Source organism: Vanellus vanellus, assembly GCF_965231255.1.
Source record: "Vanellus vanellus genome assembly, chromosome: 2".
Taxonomy (NCBI): Eukaryota; Metazoa; Chordata; class Aves; order Charadriiformes; family Charadriidae; genus Vanellus; species Vanellus vanellus.
The window spans coordinates 4,241,463-4,262,864 of NC_138906.1; the positions used below are offsets into that span (position 1 = coordinate 4,241,463).

Sequence of the window (21,402 nt, forward strand, 5' to 3'; positions counted from 1 at the left end):
AAATGTTGACGTATTCCTGTTTTTAATTCAGTTTTTGGATATTCAGATTTTTCTAACTTTTTAAATTCAGTTTCTTCTGAAGAAAGAAGCACTTTCCCCTTCTCTTCCTCTCCTGCACCACTCATATTTTTTAGTTGGATTGACAGATAACAATGAATTGACAGTACTGATACTGATCTGGAGACAAGGAGGACATTTGTGTCTTTATCCCTTGCCTGTTTTTTTTTTTTTTTTTCCCAATTGGGTGAAGAGCTGTTGTAGCTTCCTATGAAGCGGGGCAGGTTTAGCAACTAAATGACTTTATGGAATTGCATCTTGCATATGCTGGTGATGGTGGAAATGTCTTCTCAACTCCCTCAAATGAAGGTTGCATATAAGCTAGTGTTCCACACACCTAACCAGTGAATTTATCTTATTCCCATACTCTGAAATTCTTACGTCTTTCTAATAATTCTTATGGCTCTTTATACTTTTGGCTTTCACTTGTACCTTCCAGCTCTACCGCCCCTACCATTTCTTTATATGTTGCATGAAAACATACCCCCATATGCTTATTTTAGACCTGCTGATGGACAATTTCGTTTAGTACCCCTTCGCTCACACACCATGGAACAACCATTCCCCACCTACTTTGCCACAACATTCATGACTGCATTTACCTCCGACTTATAGCCTTTGACTCCACATTTTTCCACATGGAAGGGCATCAATCTAGCTACTCTACTTTCCCCGTGTCTGTCCATACATTTATTCATACGCCGTTCCAATGATGGTGACCCTGTTCTCCTTTGGATGTGAACGTCCCACTGTCACCTGACAGACCTGCTCAGCTCCACCTTTCATGAGGTCTTCTGGTCTTGAATTTGGTCCCTCCACTGCCCACACAAACAGCCCAGAGGGTTCACTCCAAGTCTTCTTCCTCTGCCTCCAGGATCCTCAAAGCCTTATACAAGGGGTCTAACTCTGCTCTGTAGTGAATAGGTATGTTCATCACTGGTCCTTGGGAAAAATGGACAGATGTTCTTCTACAGCAGAACACTGCACACCCAATTTATTAACCAGGATAGGCTTTCTGGAATAGGAATAAACACATACAAACCTTCTAATTCAATTTCCTGATTTATAAAAATATTTGGGAATGATGTGGAGAAGATTATTAATCAAAATGTCTTTGCAGATTGAGTTATACCAACCAGTGAAGTGCCTGGTAGAGGAATGACATGAATTATTCATGGTGTAGAGGAAGAGAAGTGAGGAGTTAGTGGAACCCAGATAAAACCAGAACATTTTCTTTATAAAAGGTGTTTGATCTGGGTAGGAGTTAAACACTGAACAGGTGAACTGAATAAATGCAGAGAGATAACTGTATTCCAAGCAATTTGTTGCCTAACTCTAGCTCTCATAAGGTTTTTATCTTTCTTAATTTCTTTTTGCCTCTCATCTGTTTCTAATACACACTTCAGGCTCAGAAATATGTCTGAAAGTTTGTGTCATAGGTGAGGTTTTAGCTCTTTGATCTTAGTGGAAGAAAACCTCTTATTGGCTTTTAACGGGAGCCTGAATTCATACGAGATATAAGGTCATTCATTTCTAAGGGGTGTTCGCTTTTGTCTCTCTCTTGCTTCTCTAGCCCTTTCCTCTAATAGCTAAAGGAGAGGGGAAGGTCTGCTTTGAGTAGCAATCTGTCCTGCTTCTCTGTCATCATATTCCATGGTCAGAAATCAATTTTTTCAAGCAGAAGCTATTAAAGCAATAGCGGTTCTTATCCTTTACTCTTCTTGAGATGGTGCTGAGCCCACTGGAACATCTCTAGTTCCATTTTTATTATTGATCTGTCCAACTGTTATGGGAAACACCTGAGACTTTCAGACGTGTATAGCTTGCGCTAAACCGGGTGCTGAAGTGGTTATATCTGGGAGAAAGTTGTGGGGTAAGTCATGACAAGATATTTTCCAAACTTGCCTTATCTGCCTCAGTCATGATCTCACAAGATCGTTCTTTCAGTGCAATTTCTGCTTTGTGTTTCATGCTATTTCATATTTTCAGCATTTCATAATTTCGTGCCATAGTACAACCTGTGGCAGTGTCAGAATGTCACACAACAGACGCAGCCTTCGGTTTCTTCATTTGTTCTTTTTCACATCACTTGGCCTGTAGTTATTACCGCCACATCTCTGGTGCCCTGAAGCTTACTGCACCTTGGATTTTGGGAAATCCTCCATTTTCCCTTCTCTTCCTTCCCCCTGCCTGCACATCACATTTCTAAGTGTGAAGATCTCGATCCTTAATAAATACAGATAATTCCTCCCTTCTTAACATCACATGTTCCCCTTAATCAGGCACCTTTTGTAAACTCTGTTTGTTTTCCCACACTGAAAGCAGAGCTGTCAAACTCTAGGACAAATTTCTCAACAGAGCTTTTGATATTGCAACCGTAGTATACTAGGAAATAATTACGAGAAAAAAGATGCACATTTCTGGGCAGGTGGAGGTATAGGAACTACACACGCCATGGGCTGGCAGTGGGCTTTCAACCTGAGGACCTCAACACAGCGTTCACCGCTCTCACTGGACGTACATGACTTGGGGTGCCCCTCAGTGCGGTGGGAAGGTTCAGCTACTGCTTACAGAAACCTCTCAGCACCAATCCTTCAGAGCAGCAGTGCAAACGCATCGTGACAACGCAGTCGCAATCAAAATCTCAAAGGTCTAAAGCAAAACCAAGCTGCAAATAAGCCATATATCCAGAAGTCCACCTGTGTCTTCAATTATCCCCCTGCACATTGCCACGGCCAGCTAACGGGAAGGGTGTACTTTTAAATGCTAATGTAAAGTCAACACTGATTTGTGGAAATGGGATGAACTAGCGCTGGTTTCTGCCTTGGGCCTCCTGTTGTCCAAGACAAATAAGGAAAAATTAACATCAAACAGGGCTGGAGGTGGCCCTGATGGGCATAGGGAGGAGGAGCGTTGGCTGACTTCTCCCCTTTTCTCTGACTTCAGGGGGAGCTGTGCAAATAATTGGCACGGTTTCACGTAAATGAGAAGGTTTCCTGGAAATTCTGCCTTTGTGATAAGAAGGTACATTTGCACTGAGCACCCGAGCAGGTCGAGGGTCCTCAGTGAACAAACCTCCGTAGCAGATGTGCTCAACTTCTTGCCTTTTAAACGAGCATTGTAGTAAATAAATAGCGGGTCTGGTTCATTTTGGGGTTCTCGATGGTAGTGATAATGTCTTCTTCTTATGTCCTGCCATCTGCTCATATCTCTCCTCATTTTATCCTGTTTTTGTTCCAGTTTCAAAAGCGATATAGAAAAAGGAGAAAAGAAATTGAGGAAAAGAACGCTGGCTCAAGAGAGAGAGATTAAGATGCTTTTTGAGCAAATGAGAATAATTTTTGGAGGGTGCAAAATGAACATGACTCTTCATTTTTGTTTATTTTTGTCCGCTTATTATAGATCTCCTTTCCATGAGCAAAAGGTTGGGATTTATCTCACCTAAGTTTTAGCATGGAAATGTAGGGAGTCTAGTCTAAAGCAGACCATCAGGTTCCCTGTAGAGGCCATATCAGACAACCAAAGGTCATCTCATCCCTTCCTAAGAAATGCCATGGGATGACCCATGTCCTCAAAGTGCTGGAGGGAGAAATTAGACAAGGAGTTTAGATTAGATGCTTAATGTTAGGTGCCTATGGTTCAGTGGAAGGAGTTTCATCCATATGTTTAACCAACCAAAAAGAAAGGCAGCAGAATACCAGCTCCTTGGAGCCCTTATCCATGTCCTACTTACAAATTTCATTTGACTACCCCAGGACATGGCTATACTCTACTCCAAGACTCACTCTGAGCCAACAGGGACTCAAGTGTGCTTGGAGGGCTCCATACAGAGCATGTGAGGACCCTGCAAGCTTGCAGGTGGCATCAGTGGGGCTACCTGAAGTAGTCTATTTAACTGCTTGCTTCAATGAGGGGCTTATTCTCATGTTATTTCATGGGGAGCTCTTCCCTTTGCTCTGTGCGGTTGTGTAGAATCGTGTGTGTGTGCCAGAACTGGAAGGGGTGGGGAGCAGTGACAGCTGGGTATTGCTTCAGTCTGAACCATTAGGACCTGGGTATTAACAGTAAATGACATACATCCAATGAATTTGGCTCAATTGCCTCTGTCCTATTGAAGTTAGAGAATGCTACAAAGGATTAGTCAATGCCATTCAAAGTGAAGGTACGGAGAGCGGGTGTCATTTCCAAATCTCTCTATTGATGAATCAGGAAAAAACATGAGATGACAGAATTAGACCTTTGCTGTCCATCATACTGAATTTGCCAAAAGGCCATCAGTCAGAGGCCGGGCATGACATGAACCACGTTTTGTGTATAAATGCTCACAACAACTGAGATGTACATAGGATCAAATGGTACTTAAAATAACTTTGGTCATAATATCAAAAAAGAGAATGACAAAAGACAACAAAAAAAGCTCTTGATTTATATTTGTTGAATTGAAATGTACCACAGAGAAAAAGATAAGTTTTAAATTCAAATGAAAAAGCTATCTGACGGAAGTGTATGAAGTGTATGCAAGTTCAAAATTATAAGAGGATGTAAGACAAATAAATAAATAAAAAGATGTAGTCATCTTTCTCACGCAGCTTAGAACTCTTAGATCCCAATCGCCATGTAGAAGATGAAAAGCTTGCTGTTTTCATGAATCAATGCTGATATATATCTGTGTCATTCAAAATTCCCCTTTCAGAGGAAAGACTGCAAGCTTAAACACTTATTGTTGCTCTGCACAAAAACGTACCTTAGAGGTGACATGCAATACAACTGCCAACGTTTGTAGCTGGTGTTAACCACAGGAGTCTGGTTACATGAGATTCATCCCACCCTAGTTCTTGCCTGAAGAACCACACGAAACCTTCTGAATGAGCACCACGGAAACCAGCCTAACAAACTCTGTGCGCACCTAAAAGCTGTCAACAATAAGCACAGACATCTTCATGCTTGTTCTAAGACTCCAGGTAGCCAGTAAAAGCATCGCTTCCATGGAGATCCAAAGCCAGATATCACGTGGAGGATTTGCTTCTCAGCATGTAGGATTTGGGACTCCTACTCAGGACAAAGAGCAGCAGCTTGAAGCCAGGAAATGTCCTGAGCCAGATGGACAGCATTCTTAGCAATGACATTCAAAGGAGGGGAGATAATTTTGCTGACACAACTCAGGATTCACCTGAGACCAACACTTACAGTCTTGGCTTGCCTTTATGCACAAATCATATCTGACTATTCCGAGAACAGGTGCAGAACTGAGTCCCTCACCCTCAGTGAGTGACACGGTCCAGTCTCTTTCCCTCTCTGTATCTTTGGCTCACCGCATATGAAATGCTGTGGGTCCATCAGAAGAACACAAAGCAGCAGCCCTGGAGATGTCCTGGATCATTAACATCATCTAATCACTTTAAAAGCTCATCCAACCTATCTCCAAAGTTAGTCTTCCCACATAAATCCCCACTGGAACCATCCTCCAGTTTCTACCGTGATTCTATTCATGGCAGTTTGAATATTCTCCTTTTGCTGGATTTTGACTTAAACTGCTCTTTCCCTTCCTTGTGTTCACTCATGCAACAGGGACTCTCACCTTTTGTTTTTGTAAACGAAGCAAGTGTCACTAAGCCACATTATTCCAGTACCTTCTAGTATGACGGGCTTTTCATTTACCAGAATATCAATCTTCCACAGCTTCAGTTTATCTTTGTCATTTACATGCAACAAGGGGAGACTAAAAAGTCATGGCAACATTTTTGGAAACCACTGTGAAATGAGGAAAATCAGCTCCTACCCTTTTGTACTCTAGAGGAACAAGAATAGTCTTGAAGAAGCCACTTACTCCACTGGCTCACAGTTTATCTCAGGAGCCTTCCAAGTACAAACCCTGGCCCAAGGACAGAGGAATGATGATGTCCAGTATTTAAGAGGACATGAAGAAATTTAACAAATGCTTCAGGTGGTCAATCATAGAATCATAGAATGGTTTAGGTTGGAAAGGACCTTGAAGATTATCGAGTTCCCACCCCCCTGCCATAGGCAGGGACACCTCCCACTAGACCAGGTTGCCCAAGGCCACGTCCAGCCTGGCCTTGAACACCTCCAAGGATGGGGCCTCAACAACCTCTCTGGGCAACGATCAAAGTGGTATTCTCATAATCTGTGATCTGTGATATATTGGGCAAATTTCCATTATCAGTTTCCTGACTGCTTTCTTGCATCATCTCTTTTTCTTTATTTGTTCATGAGTGTCACAGTAGTTCTCTGAGAATTTCTGTTGTCTCCTTGTGATATGGTTTTAGAATTTCAGTCTGTCGGAGCAGGTTATATCTAAATGCAATAGGAGGATGGCAGTGTACTTCTAACACCAGGGAAGAGTTGGTGTTTGGTGCAAAAATGATGAAGAGCAACAGAACAAGTAAAGGGGTGATGATGTTCTGTATTGGAGAACGGGCGGATATTAGGAACTTGTGGAAGGGGGGAAGGAAGATAAAGCTGAAGCTGCAGCAATATCTGATAACAGTGCTGGTATTCTTTCAATGGACTTAACTAATGCCAACGGATTTTGAGTTGAACGATGCAAACGCATGTATGTTGGCATGCTTGACTCCACACAGGGAAGCTGCCATGCCTGGGTGACTCTGAAAGTGGCACTACCCACCTACAGAGAGGCAGGATCCAGACAGCTCTGTTCTAGATGGCTTGAAAAGACCAGAATTAATGATGAATTGCAGTCCTTGCAGTCCGTAGGCCAATTAAGCACAAGGAGGGAAGTGGAGCAGGAAAGAGAAGTAAAACGCATTCATGAGGAAGGGGAAAGGAGAGCAGAAGTAAATTTAGAGCACCAGAGGAAAAAAGGTGTTTGGCAGTCCTGAAACCCAGAAGGACCTCACCCTTGTTGAATGTGATTCCAGAACTTGGTTATTCCCATCCCCGTCCCGTTAAGCTAATTAATCTCATAGTTGAAGCTTAAAAACTGTCTGTGTTAATTTTTACTGTTTCACTTGTGCATGATGGACAATTTGCTTTTGGATAAACTGTGGGAAATGAATCCCTATTACAAATGTCATCTTCTATGTATTGAACGAAAGCTGGAATGCTCTGGTCAAGTGCTAGCAAGTAATGCACTTTAATAAAGAAAGGTGCCAAAAATATTTTCATCCACCTCCTTCACATGGTACTGACGAACGTCATGAAATTATGACAATCTTATGAATTTGTGAATGGCATAAAAATTTAATGTCAAATGACATCAGGACTATGCTAGGCATTTTAAGGTTTCTAAATGCCACGAGATATTTTATCCTTTATTTACCATGAGATAGGATATTAGTCATTTGAAGAGCATATCCTCCATTAGGCAGGAAAAATCGCATTAACACTTTGTTTCCCAGTGTTTCACCCTTTTCCTGCTATAAATATAGAAAAGATTTTCTCTTGCTCACCACTTTGGGATAAGCTTTCATGTTTCTGCTAAGGGATCAAAGAGTAAGACATAAACGTTAGCCAGATGATTGATTTCCTTGAAAGCTATTCAATGACACTCGCTTCTACAAAGGAAGAACCACTTCACAAACTTTAATGGCATTAATTTTGCAACAAATCCTATAAAACACGAGGCAATCTTACCCTCCCTTATTTAAGGCCATATCTGCTTTCCACATTTGTATATGACTATACAAACTGCATAGCTCAAAGAAAATCAAAGCTGTTGTTTCTGCTTTGGAAATGGCATCAGTTTCTCTGTTTACAGAGCAGACGCTGGCATGTATGCTCTGCAAAGGTGGGATTCACCCATATTTTAAGACATTAACATCTGCCAGAGCCACTCTACAATAATTTGGTTGTAAATGGAGAGAAATATGTGGTTTATCAATGTTATTCGACTAATCTTGAAACTGAAGTTTAAAGGTCAGCTGAACTGCCCCTCCGAAGACCCTATTTCTATATTCTGTGAGACCCCACCTGGAGTACTGCATCCTGATCTGGAGCCCCAAACATAGGAAAGACATGGAGCTGTTGAAGCAGGTTCAGAGGAGGGCCACAAAGATGATCAGAGGGCTGGAGCACCTCTGCTATGAGGACAATCTGTGGCAGTTGGGATTGTTCAGCCTGGAGAGGAGAAGGCTCTGGGAAGACCCTTCCAGTACCTAAAGGGACCCTACAGGAAAGCTGGAGAGGGACTTTTTGCAAGGGCATTAGGTTGGAAGGGACCAGGAAGATCATCGAGTTCCCACCCCCCTGCCAGAGGCAGGGACACCTCCCACCAGACCAGGTTGCCCAAGGCCACGTCCAGCCTGGCCTTGAACACCTCCAGGGATGGGGCCTCAACAACCTCTCTGGGCAACCTGGGCCAGCGTCTCACCACCCTCAAAGTGAAAACCTTCTTCCTAATGTTTAATCTGAACCTGCCCTCTTCCAGTTTAAAGCCATTCCCCTTCGTCCTATCGCTACATGCCTGAGTAAAAAGTCCTTCCCCAGCTCTCCTGGAGCCCCTTTAGGTACTGGAAGGCCGCAATAAGATCTCCCTGGAGCCTTCTCCAGGCTGAACAGCCCCAACTCCTTCAGCCTCTCCTCATAGGAGAGGTGCTCCAGCCCTCGGATCATCCTCGTGGCTCTCCTCTGGATACGCTCCAGCAGGTCCATGTCCTTCTTATGTTGGGGACTCCAGATCAGGATGCAGTACTCCAGGTGGGGTCTCACGAGAGTGGAGTAGAGGGGCAGAATCACCTCCTTTGACCTGCTGGCCACACTTCTGATGCAGCCAAGGATATGGTTGGCCTTCTGGGCTGCCATTGCACACTGCTGGCTCATGTCGAGCTTCTCGTCAATCAGCACCCCCAGGTCCTTCTCAGGGCTGCTCTCCAGCCATTCCCCACTGAGCCTGTATTTGTGCTTGGGATTGCCCTGACTCAGATGTAAGGCCTTGTTGAACTGCATGAGGTTGGCTTGGGCCCACTTCTGCAGCCTGTCCAGGTCCCTCTGGATGGCATATGACATCTAAAGAGCTGTTCAGGTTCCTATGATACAGTTGTCTATTGATTGCACTGTCTAGATTGCTGTTGATGTTAACGGGATGCCAGACACCTATCTCATACAGACACATCTGCATTAGAAACAGCAGAAATTAAGAGCGCTGAATCCGCTTTCTCCAAGAAAGAACTCACTCTGTGCTTTAGCATGCTAAACGGGGAGAGATAGGTATTTTCACAGTGCTGCTCATCTGATCTCTTTAAGTGATTAATCTATGACGAGCTGAATCACACCCTAGCCACCACTGACCAAACCAGCCAGGTCTCCAGTGACTGGAAACCGTGGATGACAGTCCGATGCAGAAAACTACATTTAACCAGAGGAAACTCATCCAAAGCAATGTGAAATCCCCCTAGAAGGCTGCTGGCATTGCCAGCTGCAAGGCTAGATGACATTTGCTGAGCTCACTGCTCACAGAGCACCACAAATGCCAGCAGCCACGCTACAAAACGGGTATGCAGGGAAGGGTCACGGATTGGCTTGTGTTTGAGACTCTTTCTTAGCTGGGCACATTGAAATAAGTGCACAGAGAGCCCAAGTGATGCCCTAACTGCTCTCGGTGGGGTCTGGACTTCGTCCAGAATAGTAACCATTTGCTTGCCTAAATGTAGGTTTTTTGAGATACCCTTAAGTACCTGAGACATCCCATGACACGTGAACTATGGGAGAACTGCACCTTTCTGCAGGGGAATCTGGAGACCACCTGAGATGTCCCAGGACATCTAAGAGAGCAGTAGATGCTCCTGAGTGGGCAACTTCATTGAATCTCGTAACTCTGTCCTCAAGCACAATTAAAGGCGTCCCACTTTAATTAGCTTAAGTTCAACACAGCCACCATGACAGATACATATATATGAACATATATATATATACACAATATTATATATATATATTATACTTTTGTCATTGCTCTGTGCTGGTGGGATGAAGTATTAGAAAATCTTCTCAGGGAGTTTTTTTTTTTCTTCCCATTTAACTAATTCTGCTGGGTCTCTAAAGCCCAGTGAGTGAATGCTGTACTCGGGCGAGGAGAGGGCACAAAGCAGTAACAGCCGGCAATTATTCCACACGGCTGGACCAATGCGCAGGGGTCTCATCCTGCAAGATGTGATATTACAGCAGCTTCTGCCTGCTTTCCCTGGGTGTTGATGCAGCAGCAATGAACTGCTGGGAAGTTTGGGAAACAGAGAAGTTATGGCGCTAGGACAGGACCCTGGGGATTTTGAATGTCCCTTCCGGGTCTGCAAAGACTTTTGGTGGAGCCTTGGGCAAGTCATGTAATCAGCACGTGGTGGTTAATCATTGTGGTGTCCTGGTCTGTTAAACAGGGATGATATTGTATCCTCACGCCCATTCATTACCTATCATATGCGTTTGGACTGTAATGCTGTAAAAGTGGAGACTTATCAGCTTGGTGCATAATCCCCAGTGCAAAAGAGCTTAATTCTCTGTGGAGGTCTGCAGGGCTACTATAATAAAAATAGTAAATAATGACTATGAACTACCAGAAGACAAAGAGTCCTGTTGCTGCACGGCCCTTGAGACCTGAGTTTTAAATTAAAGCTTCCCAGAACATGCCGAACAGTGAGTTAAGCCACTTTCTCCATTAACCTTCCCTGCCCATTATTTGTCAGCTTAATTTCTTGGCCTGTGGCCAAATCTGTCGTCTCAGCAGAAAAAATACTTTATTGCATACAGTTTCAGCTTGTTTATTTTATGTCAGAGACTTAATTAATTACAGTGCTTAACTGTTCATTTTGCACAACAAACATACTATTACATGGGTTGACTCAATTTTCACTGCACGATGTCTGTATTACTGGATTGCACCAGGAGCCATTTTTGCATCCCTGTGATCCAGAGCAGTTTGTGGTGTTGCAAGAAGGATGGGGAGGATGCTCTAATGGTTTGGAGACATTCATGTATGGCTTGGAAACCTCCTTCACCTTGCGCAAAGGTCTTGTTTCTCCCTCTGATTATACCAAGAAGCTTCCCCTGTGATGTGATGTGAAACCCCACAGGCAGTGAAGCCACAAAACCATTTCACTGAGACGAGCTGTCTGGTTTTGCTTACCCAGAAAAGTGGTGAGGAATCTGAAGTACTTTGGGCACGGCCGTACCACAACTTCTCCCACCTCGGCTTCAGGCCAGCACGTGATGTTGTCCCATTGCCTTCTGCAACCTGGAGAAAAGAGAAAAGCAGATGGTAGAACAAGCACGAGTGGTATCTGCTGGAGGGAGCAGAGGAACCGGGGCAGAGAAGAGCATCTGTGCAAAGGTGTGTGAAGCCTACCACCTCAATGCAGGCACCTTTTCGAACGAAAGGCACGGAAATATTTTCTTTAAACGTGCAGCTTTCAGCTTCCCCAGTCCCTGAAATTCTGCACTGGTGGTGTCTGTAATTTTCCAGAAATCAGCACAGAAAGAACAGCAGATTGGTGCAAGAACCAGGCAAATGCCTGGAGAAGAGAAGGCTCCGAGGAGATCTTATTGCGGCCTTCCAGTACCTAAAGGGGGCCTACAGGAGAGCTGGGGAAGGACTTTTTACTCGGGCATGTAGTGATAAGATGAGGGGGGATGACTTCAAACTGGAAGAGGGCAGGTTGAGATTGAACATTAGGAAGAAGTTTTTCACTTTGAGGGTGGTAAGGGACTGGGACAGGTTGCCCAGAGAGGTTGTTGAGGCCCCATCCCTGGATGTGTTCAAGGCCAGGCTGGACGTGGCCTTGGGCGACCTGGTCAAGTGGGAGGTGTCCCTTCCTCTGGCAGGGGGGTGGGAACTCGATGATCTTCAAGGTCCTTTCCAACCTAAACCATTCTATGATTCTATGATTCTAAATCAGAGTGAATAGAGAACAGTGCCCTTTTTGAGATGAAAAAAGGAGAAATGCCTAATTAAACATCTCTCTTCCTTGCCCTTATCTCTCCCTGTTGCATTAAAACACCTGGTCTGAACGTGTGAGACATGCTCCCCTCCCTTCTCCGCTTCCCCCAAACTTCTACCACCAGCTTTCTCTTCCCCTTGAAATGAGATGGTTGTGCAGGAGATGTGCACAGCAGGAAGGGGACACCGATGACAATCAAGGGATCAGGAGTCAAATCCCTTCTCAAGAAGCAGTTTTGCTCCTTAAAGATGGAGACGGCACAAAACACTCCTGGAGGCTGAGGAGGCACAGTGCTGTCTCCAGGAGAAGGAAGGGTGGTGCAAGGTGTTACGCTCCTAGCGATTCAAGCTAGGAATGAAGGTATAACCGATGGAGCTAACTCCAGGAGGAAAACTTAGGATTTTGTTAAAATTAAGCATTTCCGAAGATTTTTTAAAATAGTACAAAAACTTTCAGAGAGAAAAAAATCATCAGGTACGTCCTTCCTACAGAGTTATAATATATGGTTCTGATTTTGTCCTTTTATTTCTGCTTTCTCAAAAGATATCACATACATGCTGCACTGTTGAATAATGTAACGCTAGCACTGATGCCAAAAGGAGCTGGCAGACCTGAATTAAAAAAAAAATTCTGATGTGTTTTTGCCTCAACATGGTACATATATTACAGTCCTTACTAGAATTTCGAAAACTATTTCCCCCCCCCCCCCCCCCCCCCCCCCTTTAAATTTCCAACAGACAGGCACTTCAATTGCTGCCTGGGTTAGATAGATGGGTTGTCAACAGACCTCACTTTTTTATAGCACCTCTGCTCTCGGTTATTTGTCATGCCCCATTAGATTGCAACACTTCCCCAAATGTGACTAATGTGTTGCTGTTAAGGTCAACAGCCTAACAAGAGAAACTAGAATATGAAGAAGAAAGCTTTGAAAAAATACTCTTCACATGCAAGGAAAAGGAACTATGAAAACCACTGTCAAGCTGCATTTCTCAGTAATTATATCCCGATCTGAAATTCCTCCTTTAAATCATCTTTTACTACTTGGGCTAAGAAAAAGGCTGGTGTCATCATCAGTCTGTGGCAGCATGCTGTCTCAGATCAATAAAGAGAGCAGACAAAATTGCTTTGAAGATGAAAAAAAAAAAAAACCCTCAGCTCTCTTTCAAAGTTATTTTACAGGTTTTTCCTTCCTTCTTTCATGAGCAAACAGAACTTTTCAAATGAAATCCTGAGGTGAGTTTACCGGAGCCTGAGAAAAACTGAATAACTGACGGTATCTTCTTCGTGCATGCTCTTCTGTAGCGTTCATTAAAATTCAGTTTTCAGGTTTCTAATATCAGGTGTAATGCTCAATTTCCACAGCGTCATACTTATCTGCCGCCAAACAGCCAGCAGCTCCAAAAGTATTAAGATATTAGATATTCTGCCCATGGAAAATAAATGATTTCATAACAGGATCTTTCATGTTCTTCAATCTTTACTTTCATCAACCTCAATAACTCATAGTGCACCCGTTACCTCAGGACAGCTTATAATGCAAAATAAAATACCAGGTGGCTTTTTAAATGTCCTGGATTACGCACTTTAGTAATTTTTGTGATCTGTATCTTTTCCTGGGTTAAAATTTTTCACAGCCACCTGTGATGCATGAAAAAAGCTTTTAGGAGTCCACTTTTGCAACAAAAGCTCTTTCTGATTAAAATAAAGTGAAGACACAAAAGGCGGGCCTTGCAAAACACTCAAAGTGGATCTTTAAAAATTATTGCCCTTGTGAAGACCTCTCGTATCAGCCGATGAGCTCTTCCAACATCATCCTTCCCTATATGCTGACACTATTTGTGCAGCTGCTGGAAGGTCCAGGTTTTAAAGGCAGGATTCATATCCCTAAATTTATGCATCTAAAAGTCAGACGTGTAAACCCGAAGAAGCTAATGGAAACCAGCACCCTGGCTGGCACTTCGTGTCTCTGTGGGATGGTTATCTAAAGTTCAGCAAATGAATCATTCTTTGGAGGTGTTGTCTTCTCTCCAATGACTAGAAGAGGGCCTGCATGAGTAACTCTGGAACAATACAAAGATTGATACCTGCAAGAAGCTTTGCATTTGTTGTCTAACGCTTGGCACTCACCCTGTAATCAGCCCATTGCAACATCAGACAAAAGTTTGTGTCCATCCAAACCAGGACAGAGACAACCTTTATCAAATAACATTCCAGAAAATGGTTTTCTTTCTCCAAAACCAATAGACCTTACTCTGGCAAACTGCTGGAATCAGGGGATTGGCTGGCAATATTCAGTCATAGAATCATGGAATAGTTTTGGTTGGAAGAGACCTTTAAGATCAAGTCCAACCACTAACCTAACACTGCCAAGATGCCACTAAACCGTGTCCCTCAGCACCACGCCTACCTCTCTTTTAAATATCTCCAGGGGTGGTGAATCAGCCACTTCCCCGTGCAGCCTGTTCCAATGCTTATAACGCTTTTGGTGAAGAAATTTTTCCTAGTATCCAATCTAAACCTCCCCTGGTGCAACTTGAGGCCTTTTCCTCTTATCCTGTCACCTGTTACTTGGGAGAGGAGACCGACCCCCCCCATTACACCCTCCTTTCAGGGAGCTGTAGAGAGCGAGAAGGTCTCCCTTCAGTCTCCTTTTCTCCAGGCTGAACACCCCCAGTTCCCTCAGCCGCTCCTCACAGGACTTGTGCTCCAGACCCCTCACCAGCTCCATTGCCCTTCTCTGGACACTCTTGAAAACCTCAATGTCTTTCTTGTCATGAGAGGCCCAAAACTGAACACAGTACTTGAGATGGGACCTCCAGTCATGTCACCATGACAGACCAGTACCTGAGTAAACTATTTGAGGGTAGAAACAGCTGCGATGTGCCTTAGAAAAGGGAAACCCCTGTCATCCCTGTGGCATCACTTGGCCTTCATGGATGTAATAAAGATAACATTTTGCCTGATCAAATCATGTTTGGTGATTGCTAAGTGCTTCTCCCTTAATTAATTGTAAATGTTGTCTTGTCCCTTGTGCTCAGCATCTGCGGGGAGGATACAAAGGTATTTATTAAGCCCTACTCACGGCAGCAGGTAGAAATGAGCCATGAATACAAGTACCATTCAGCTCCATTTCAATCCAAAGAACTCCTCTGCCCATTTGCCTGTTACGGAAAGCCAAGGAGTACGCACTGCCGAGGGCTGTGCTCTGTTTCGGAAAGGATCACACGTGAGTCAGGAGAAGCAGCGTAAAAACAAGCGAGTGACTTTTTCAAGACAGTAGCATTTACCATGTCCCTGGGTAATCAGGTACACTCTTTAAACTTGCGTCATTATAAATATATATAAAAGAGAGTTTTATCCTTTTCGGTTATTTTAACTCTGACTTCCAGAGACTCAGCTTTGTCCTGCCGTTGCCTGGTAGATCGTGAAGTGCTCTCTGGAGCCAAATATCTTCTTCTGGAGGGCTACGGGGAGAAATCCTTCATGACTCTAACAAAGCTGCCTTTTAACCTTGCTTCAAATAAGCAGAGCAAACCACTCGTCATTGCACTGTAAGGCACGCAATTAGTGTAATTACGAGCAGCCACCTCTCTCCCTCTTGAAGTGGGCTCCTGAAGTCTTGCTCAAGGAGGACCATCAGTGAACGGGCTGAAGGCTGTTGGCCGCATGCTGGAGCTCAGATCTTTACATCCAACACCTCAGCCTCCCTCTTTGCAAGACAAGTGCCCCAAGTGCAAGCTAAGGGCTGCACCCGCCTCAGCTGGGCTTTGCAGAGCCCTCCTCTAAGAGGCTCTGACTCAGAAGAAGTGGCTGAAGACCACTGATGCAGTCCTGGCTGCAGTGGGTTAGGAAACCCCACAAGAGCTGCCGAAGGTGGTAACCTTTTCCACTGTCTCCGCTAAATGTGAATCAAAGCTCAGGCCCTCATTTCCTCTCCCTTTAAAAGGTTAATAAACAGAAAACAGGTCAATTGACATGAGGCACAGGTATACAGTGGTTTGCAGAACCGGCAGACTGGAGCGCAAAAAAACCATTTATTTGAGTCATATCTACACTTACAGCAAATCTATGGTCAAAGCTTATCGAGGAAGCAGCAGAGAATAACCCTCCTTCATGAATAAACATGAATTCCAGAGCTCTGGCATGGCTCTGAGATGTAACTAGGTTTGGCTGAGGAAAGACATGAATGGCAGTAGGCTGATGCCAGGCATTCCTGTAACCCAGGTGAACTCCCACTTCAGAAAAAAAACCTTAAAGGACATCTCCCATTCACACCAAATTCTCCCTAATCAATGGGGTCTCTCCTGGTCTCTTCCGAAGCACATTCACCTACAAAACTTTTGCTCTCCGAATCCATGTTCAGATGCAGAGATGTCCATTTGATGGCTGGGGTATCTCGGGATCTCTGCATGCCTCTCACTACCCACAGGTAGATCACAGCAAGGCAAAGGCGCGGCTGGATTAAGCCAGGCTGAGCTATCACTGGGTACCATCAACAGGCTGGTGTGCTTGCAATGGAGACTCATTTTCACTCCAATTTGATAGCAGCAGGCAGTTTCCAACCTCTCTGGAGTCGGGACTGGAAACAGCTGCTGGGTGACATTTATTCTCCCACTGAGAAGCTCACGCAGAAGTGCAGCCTAGGTGCTCACCCGTGGTTTGCCCAGTTTGGTCTCATTACAACCAATTAGCATTGCATCAACCTTCTTGTCCCAGTCGAGCACTAAGCTTTTGCCTGACTAAGAAAGACAGACCCCAAAAGATGGTCCCTGCAACAATCTACTAGTTTGGTTCCGGAGAGGCAGCTTGAATTCAGTCGCCGTAGAGGCTGGGAAAACCCATCGTGACCTTGGGTTACTGCTGCTGCCCCAGACTCCAATGAGCAGAGACTTCTTGAACCAGGGATAATCTATTTTACTCTTCAAATTTTTATGTAACAAAAAAATTTACCTTACACAGATTCTTTTTCTTCCATATATTTTTTTTTTCAGTTAAATGCAATCTGATTTTGCTTCTGAACCCGTGGAAATTTTTAAAATTCAGAACCTCCTGAGCCAAGGAGTCACACAGTTTAAGTGTCCACTGAAAGAAAAAATACATCCCTTTCTGAATTCACTTTGAACCTGCTCGTTGCTTTCATTAGGAACTGCCTAGTTCTTTTACAAAGACAGAAATATTCATAACCTAACCACAATATGCCTTTCCCTGGGGAGAAAAAACATAAAGTCCTCTTTTATATCCCTCCTCAGGCATCTCTTTTTCAAGCTGAAGTGTCTGAGCCTATTTAGTTGCTTCTCCCATGGAAGCAGTTCCTTATCATTTCTCCTTTGTACCTTTTGTGCTTTTAATTCTACCCCACCCTGCCCTGCCCTGGCCTTGCAGAATAGGGTTTTACCTTCTTTTTCTGTGACAGATTGGGTTTGATCGGGGCTAGCTTGGCTCCAAGGTTTCACTAAACGAATCCTTCCACCCCTCCCTGTAAAATTCAACCCTTTCCCTCTGTATCCACTGCCGTGCTCTCCTCCCCCACAGCCCCACTCAAGCATCCCACGGGCATCTCTCCTCCCCCAGCTCCATCTCATCACCTTTTTATTTTTATCAACGCTGACAGTCTGCTCTGAAGCTAACCCATCCCCTCAGAGCTCCCCTTTCAACTTTCCATGGCTTTGCATTTAATTTGGATATTTTTTTTGCCTCTCGTGCTGCCTGCTATCACTCCAGCACTGCAGGCAGGATGTGACAGAGAAACCACTTAACTGAAGGAAATCCACAATCCTGCCAGGGCATGCAAAACCCCGCCGCCGGAGCGTTTCCTTCCCACCACTGACATGGTCTTCGTGGTGCACTGATGCTCCTTTATTCATCCCTCAGTGAGGGATTTGCAGTGCCAATTCAGCAGAAAATGGACTCGGGCAATCTCAGAAAGCAAAAAAAGGATCCACAGATTGAAGGTAAGTGAAAAGAGTTTACCTTGGACTTTGCCTCAATAAATGTCGCAAGACAGAGATATTGATTTTATTTTTCCCACTCTGTGTACAAGCTGGAGAGCAACAAGAACACCGTTGCTTGCTATAAAAACTGGTTTGCACTTCTGCAGTGAATTCCAGCAGAAGCTGTCCAAGCACTCAACAGGAAATGTTAAAAGACATTTTTCTTCCTAAATGTTTGCAGAAATTTGACTCAAAGACATATGAAGGAAACCTCACCTTAAGCCCCCAGACTGAGTCATTCTAAACAGCGTGAAAGAAATCACCAGAGACTATTTCTGAAGGATTATTTTTAAGCACAAAAATCCCATGAGTTTTTCCATCATCAACATCTACTAGGAAACAAGTTAAAAAAAAAATAGTTTCTAATCTTTCAGCCTTTCTTTAACCAACAAACTAAATAAACACTTAACGTTTTTCATCCCTCCAGATCACTCCTTTGATAAATCAAATTTGTGAGCTGAGCCCTTCTGCCTAATTCCAGAACATGTAAACTGAAACGGAAGATCCAAGACCTAAGACAAAGACTTATAAAGTAGGTTGCCAAAAACATAATTTATCTCCTCACCAGAATCTAAACAAGAGAGAGATCTCTCATGCTCTGACACGGTACACGCTTAAAGGATTATTCCAGGGCTTCTTCATTCTTCACTCAAAGTCCCCTGCTCTTGTAGAGAACTGGATTTATAGAGAACCAGACTTTGAATTTAGGTATCTACTCTTCCTATAGGGCTTTCCCCATGTTGGCACCTCCAGACAGCAATTCATAGCCAAGACGCCTAGGCTCAACCTCTACCAATGCTTTTTTGACTGACAATGTAAGATCTAAAATGGGACTCACCCAGGCTGTAGCTCCTCTGTACCTCACTGTCTTGCCTACCAGAAGGAGACAGGGATGCTGTGAGGAGGAAAGCATTAGAGATTTTGTGGGTCTTCCTAATAAAATGGGCCAAGCAAGGACAGGACACGAGTGCAGCGGCTCTCACTGATGGTTCAAGTGCTGTGAGAGTCAGGAGACTTTTCCTCAACTTTTCAAAGTTGAACAGTAGCAACAATCTGAGAGCTCAGGAGACCTGGTCACTCCAACGGAGTTCAAAGCCTCCCACTGACCGTCTCAGCTTGACTAGCTCATTGAAGGCAAACAGGCAAGTGACAGCGCCTCTTGGCAATGTGCTCATGGCTTACCAATCTGGAACAAGATGTGGAGAGGTCTCTCCTATAGCAATTATGGCATGATTAAGAGGACTCTTACCCTGTTGCTACTTTAAAGGATCATTCTGTACCTTCAAGACCAAGTCACGTGCTTTGCAATGGAGGAGATTTTCAGCCAATGCTGTGTCGCTCTTCTTCACGGTAAATATTGGGCTAAGACATGACATCCCACTGAAAAAAGGAAGGGTAAAATGGAATTTTCTTCTACCAACTGTAAGCCACAGACTGCCTGTCCTGTGACTAGAAAGATATGGCAGTCCTTACAAAAAGCTGGAGAGAGCTTCACCATGTAAAATCTTCATGATCTGGCTCTTGCTTATTAAATGTGATGGATGTTTTGCTGGAAATGTGCTTCTCGCCCATAAAAATAGAGGGGCATATGCAGAAGCAGGAAAAGTTGTGTGGAAGCCCTCTACCTTAGCTCTGTAGAAAGGGACAAGAGGGACCAGAAAGCTTTGGTTTCGCATGGAGGCATATTTAATAGTTAGAAGACAAGCAAAAAGAAGAGTTAAATTTGTGAGACACTAATAATATAGAGGTTTTCCATTTAGAGAGCCTGCTGAGGCTGGTGGATGTAAAGCGTGGTGCCTCTGACTTAAGCTTCTCATGTTCTCCACAATTCCACTCTCCTACGTTAAAAGGTCTGGATATCAAGAAATAAAGGCACTGAGGTCACAGAAAGTCCAGTGCATAGTAAAATCAGCGGAAAAATCTCCACCAGCTGCAGCAGGTTTTGGATCTCAGCCATATATTGTAACGGGAGTTTGACATAATTTATGGCATATGCAACATCTTCCAATGTACTTATCCCACGTAAAAAAGGTGGATACCGTCATGAAAGTGCTCCAATACAATCAGCAGGAAAAGAAAAATAAAAAAGATGAGGAAGGAGAGATTTCTTAACCAGAAATCTGACGGGATGTGAGCAGGACAAATACAAGCCGTTGTCAGAAACAAAAGCTCTGCATAGATGGATTTCATCTGAGCTTTGAAAATGTTTTGAATTTGCTTTCCATTGATCTATAGCAATGGCATTTTCTCCTTGTTTTTATAACCTTCACATAACTAAGGCTGTGTGCATTCATATATTATCCCATGCTAAAAGAAAATTAACCAAAAAAGTCGGATGGCATTTAAAAGCGTTACATATTCTCCAAACGAAAAATGCCTTTTTCAGTTCAAGACTTATGTCGACTAAATGGCTGTTAACCCCGACAAGCCACAAGACAGCTGTTCCCAAGTCAAATAAACACTGCTGTTTGTTAAAAAGCTTGCAGCCAGGACATGTCAGCAGCAGGCAAAACAAAAGCAAAGCCTCCACCCCTACAGCACATTAAGGCAGAAAACAGATATTGTGACGTCTTATCTAGTGATTGTGCCTGTAGAAAGGTGAGGTCAAGGCAAAAATCAGCTCTTAGCTCTACGGGGAAGAACGATGAGGTGCTGTGGAGAACTGTGTTTGAATTTCATGCTGTCGCTGGTAGGTGTCTGGACTTCAGGTGATGGGGTAACAGCCCAGCAAGACAGCAACAAGCAACTGAGGAGGCACCACTATTCAACTGCGAATGAGCAGTCCTGAGCAGAGAGCTGCTTCCTCCTTGAGCAGTGGGTTACCAAGCAAGGATGGACCTTCAGATAACACCTGTGTAGGGAAAACACCTTTGGGTACTATTTCCTCAGAAAGAGACTCATGGCCTGGAAGAATGGCCATCAGCTTCAGACTGGATCATAACTGCCAACACAGAAGTCTGGGGGCTGCTCACATCTAAGTGTGGAAGCTGGGTTTACCACCACGGCAACACATGCTTCCTTCTCATGTTCCAGATGCCACCTTTCCTAGTGTGGTCAAGGGAAGGTTATCCTCTGAAAAATAAAGGGCAGGTTTCTTTCTCTTGAATTCCCAGAGAGCAGGCTCCACCTCTGTAAGAGCTGCAGCTTGAAGTGTTGGTGGCTGGGAAGAGTCCCAGAGCAGATGAGGAAAGCGTTAATGAAAGAAGACCATTTGGAGGTACCATGCAGTGGCCTGTCCCAACTGAGTATCATGGCTGCTGTCCAATAACTGGAAGAAAAAATTCTGCTAAATAAAAGGCACCTTCACTCTGGTACTGATCCTCTAAGAGAGATAAATGAGAGTCTGGGGTTTAAAGTCTTGATGCCACATGGCTGAACTTTCTGCTGTTGTAGGAGAGGCCACATTGTCCAGGGGTGGGGAGGACTGATGCCATATCTGGAAGTTGCCCCAT

The 21,402-nt window shown here is 44.0% G+C and overlaps 1 protein-coding gene across 1 annotated transcript in view; it reads right to left on the reverse strand.

The window, feature by feature from the left end:
- VIPR1 (vasoactive intestinal peptide receptor 1) overlaps positions 1 to 21,402 on the reverse strand; it is a gene marked incomplete at both ends in the record, with an annotated part of 118,897 nt that overhangs the window by 49,053 nt on the left and 48,442 nt on the right. Inside the window, one exon of the mRNA XM_082479925.1 lies at positions 11,150 to 11,257. Coding sequence (XP_082336051.1) covers positions 11,150 to 11,257 — 108 coding nt within the window. The remainder of the gene's footprint in view (positions 1 to 11,149; positions 11,258 to 21,402) is intronic.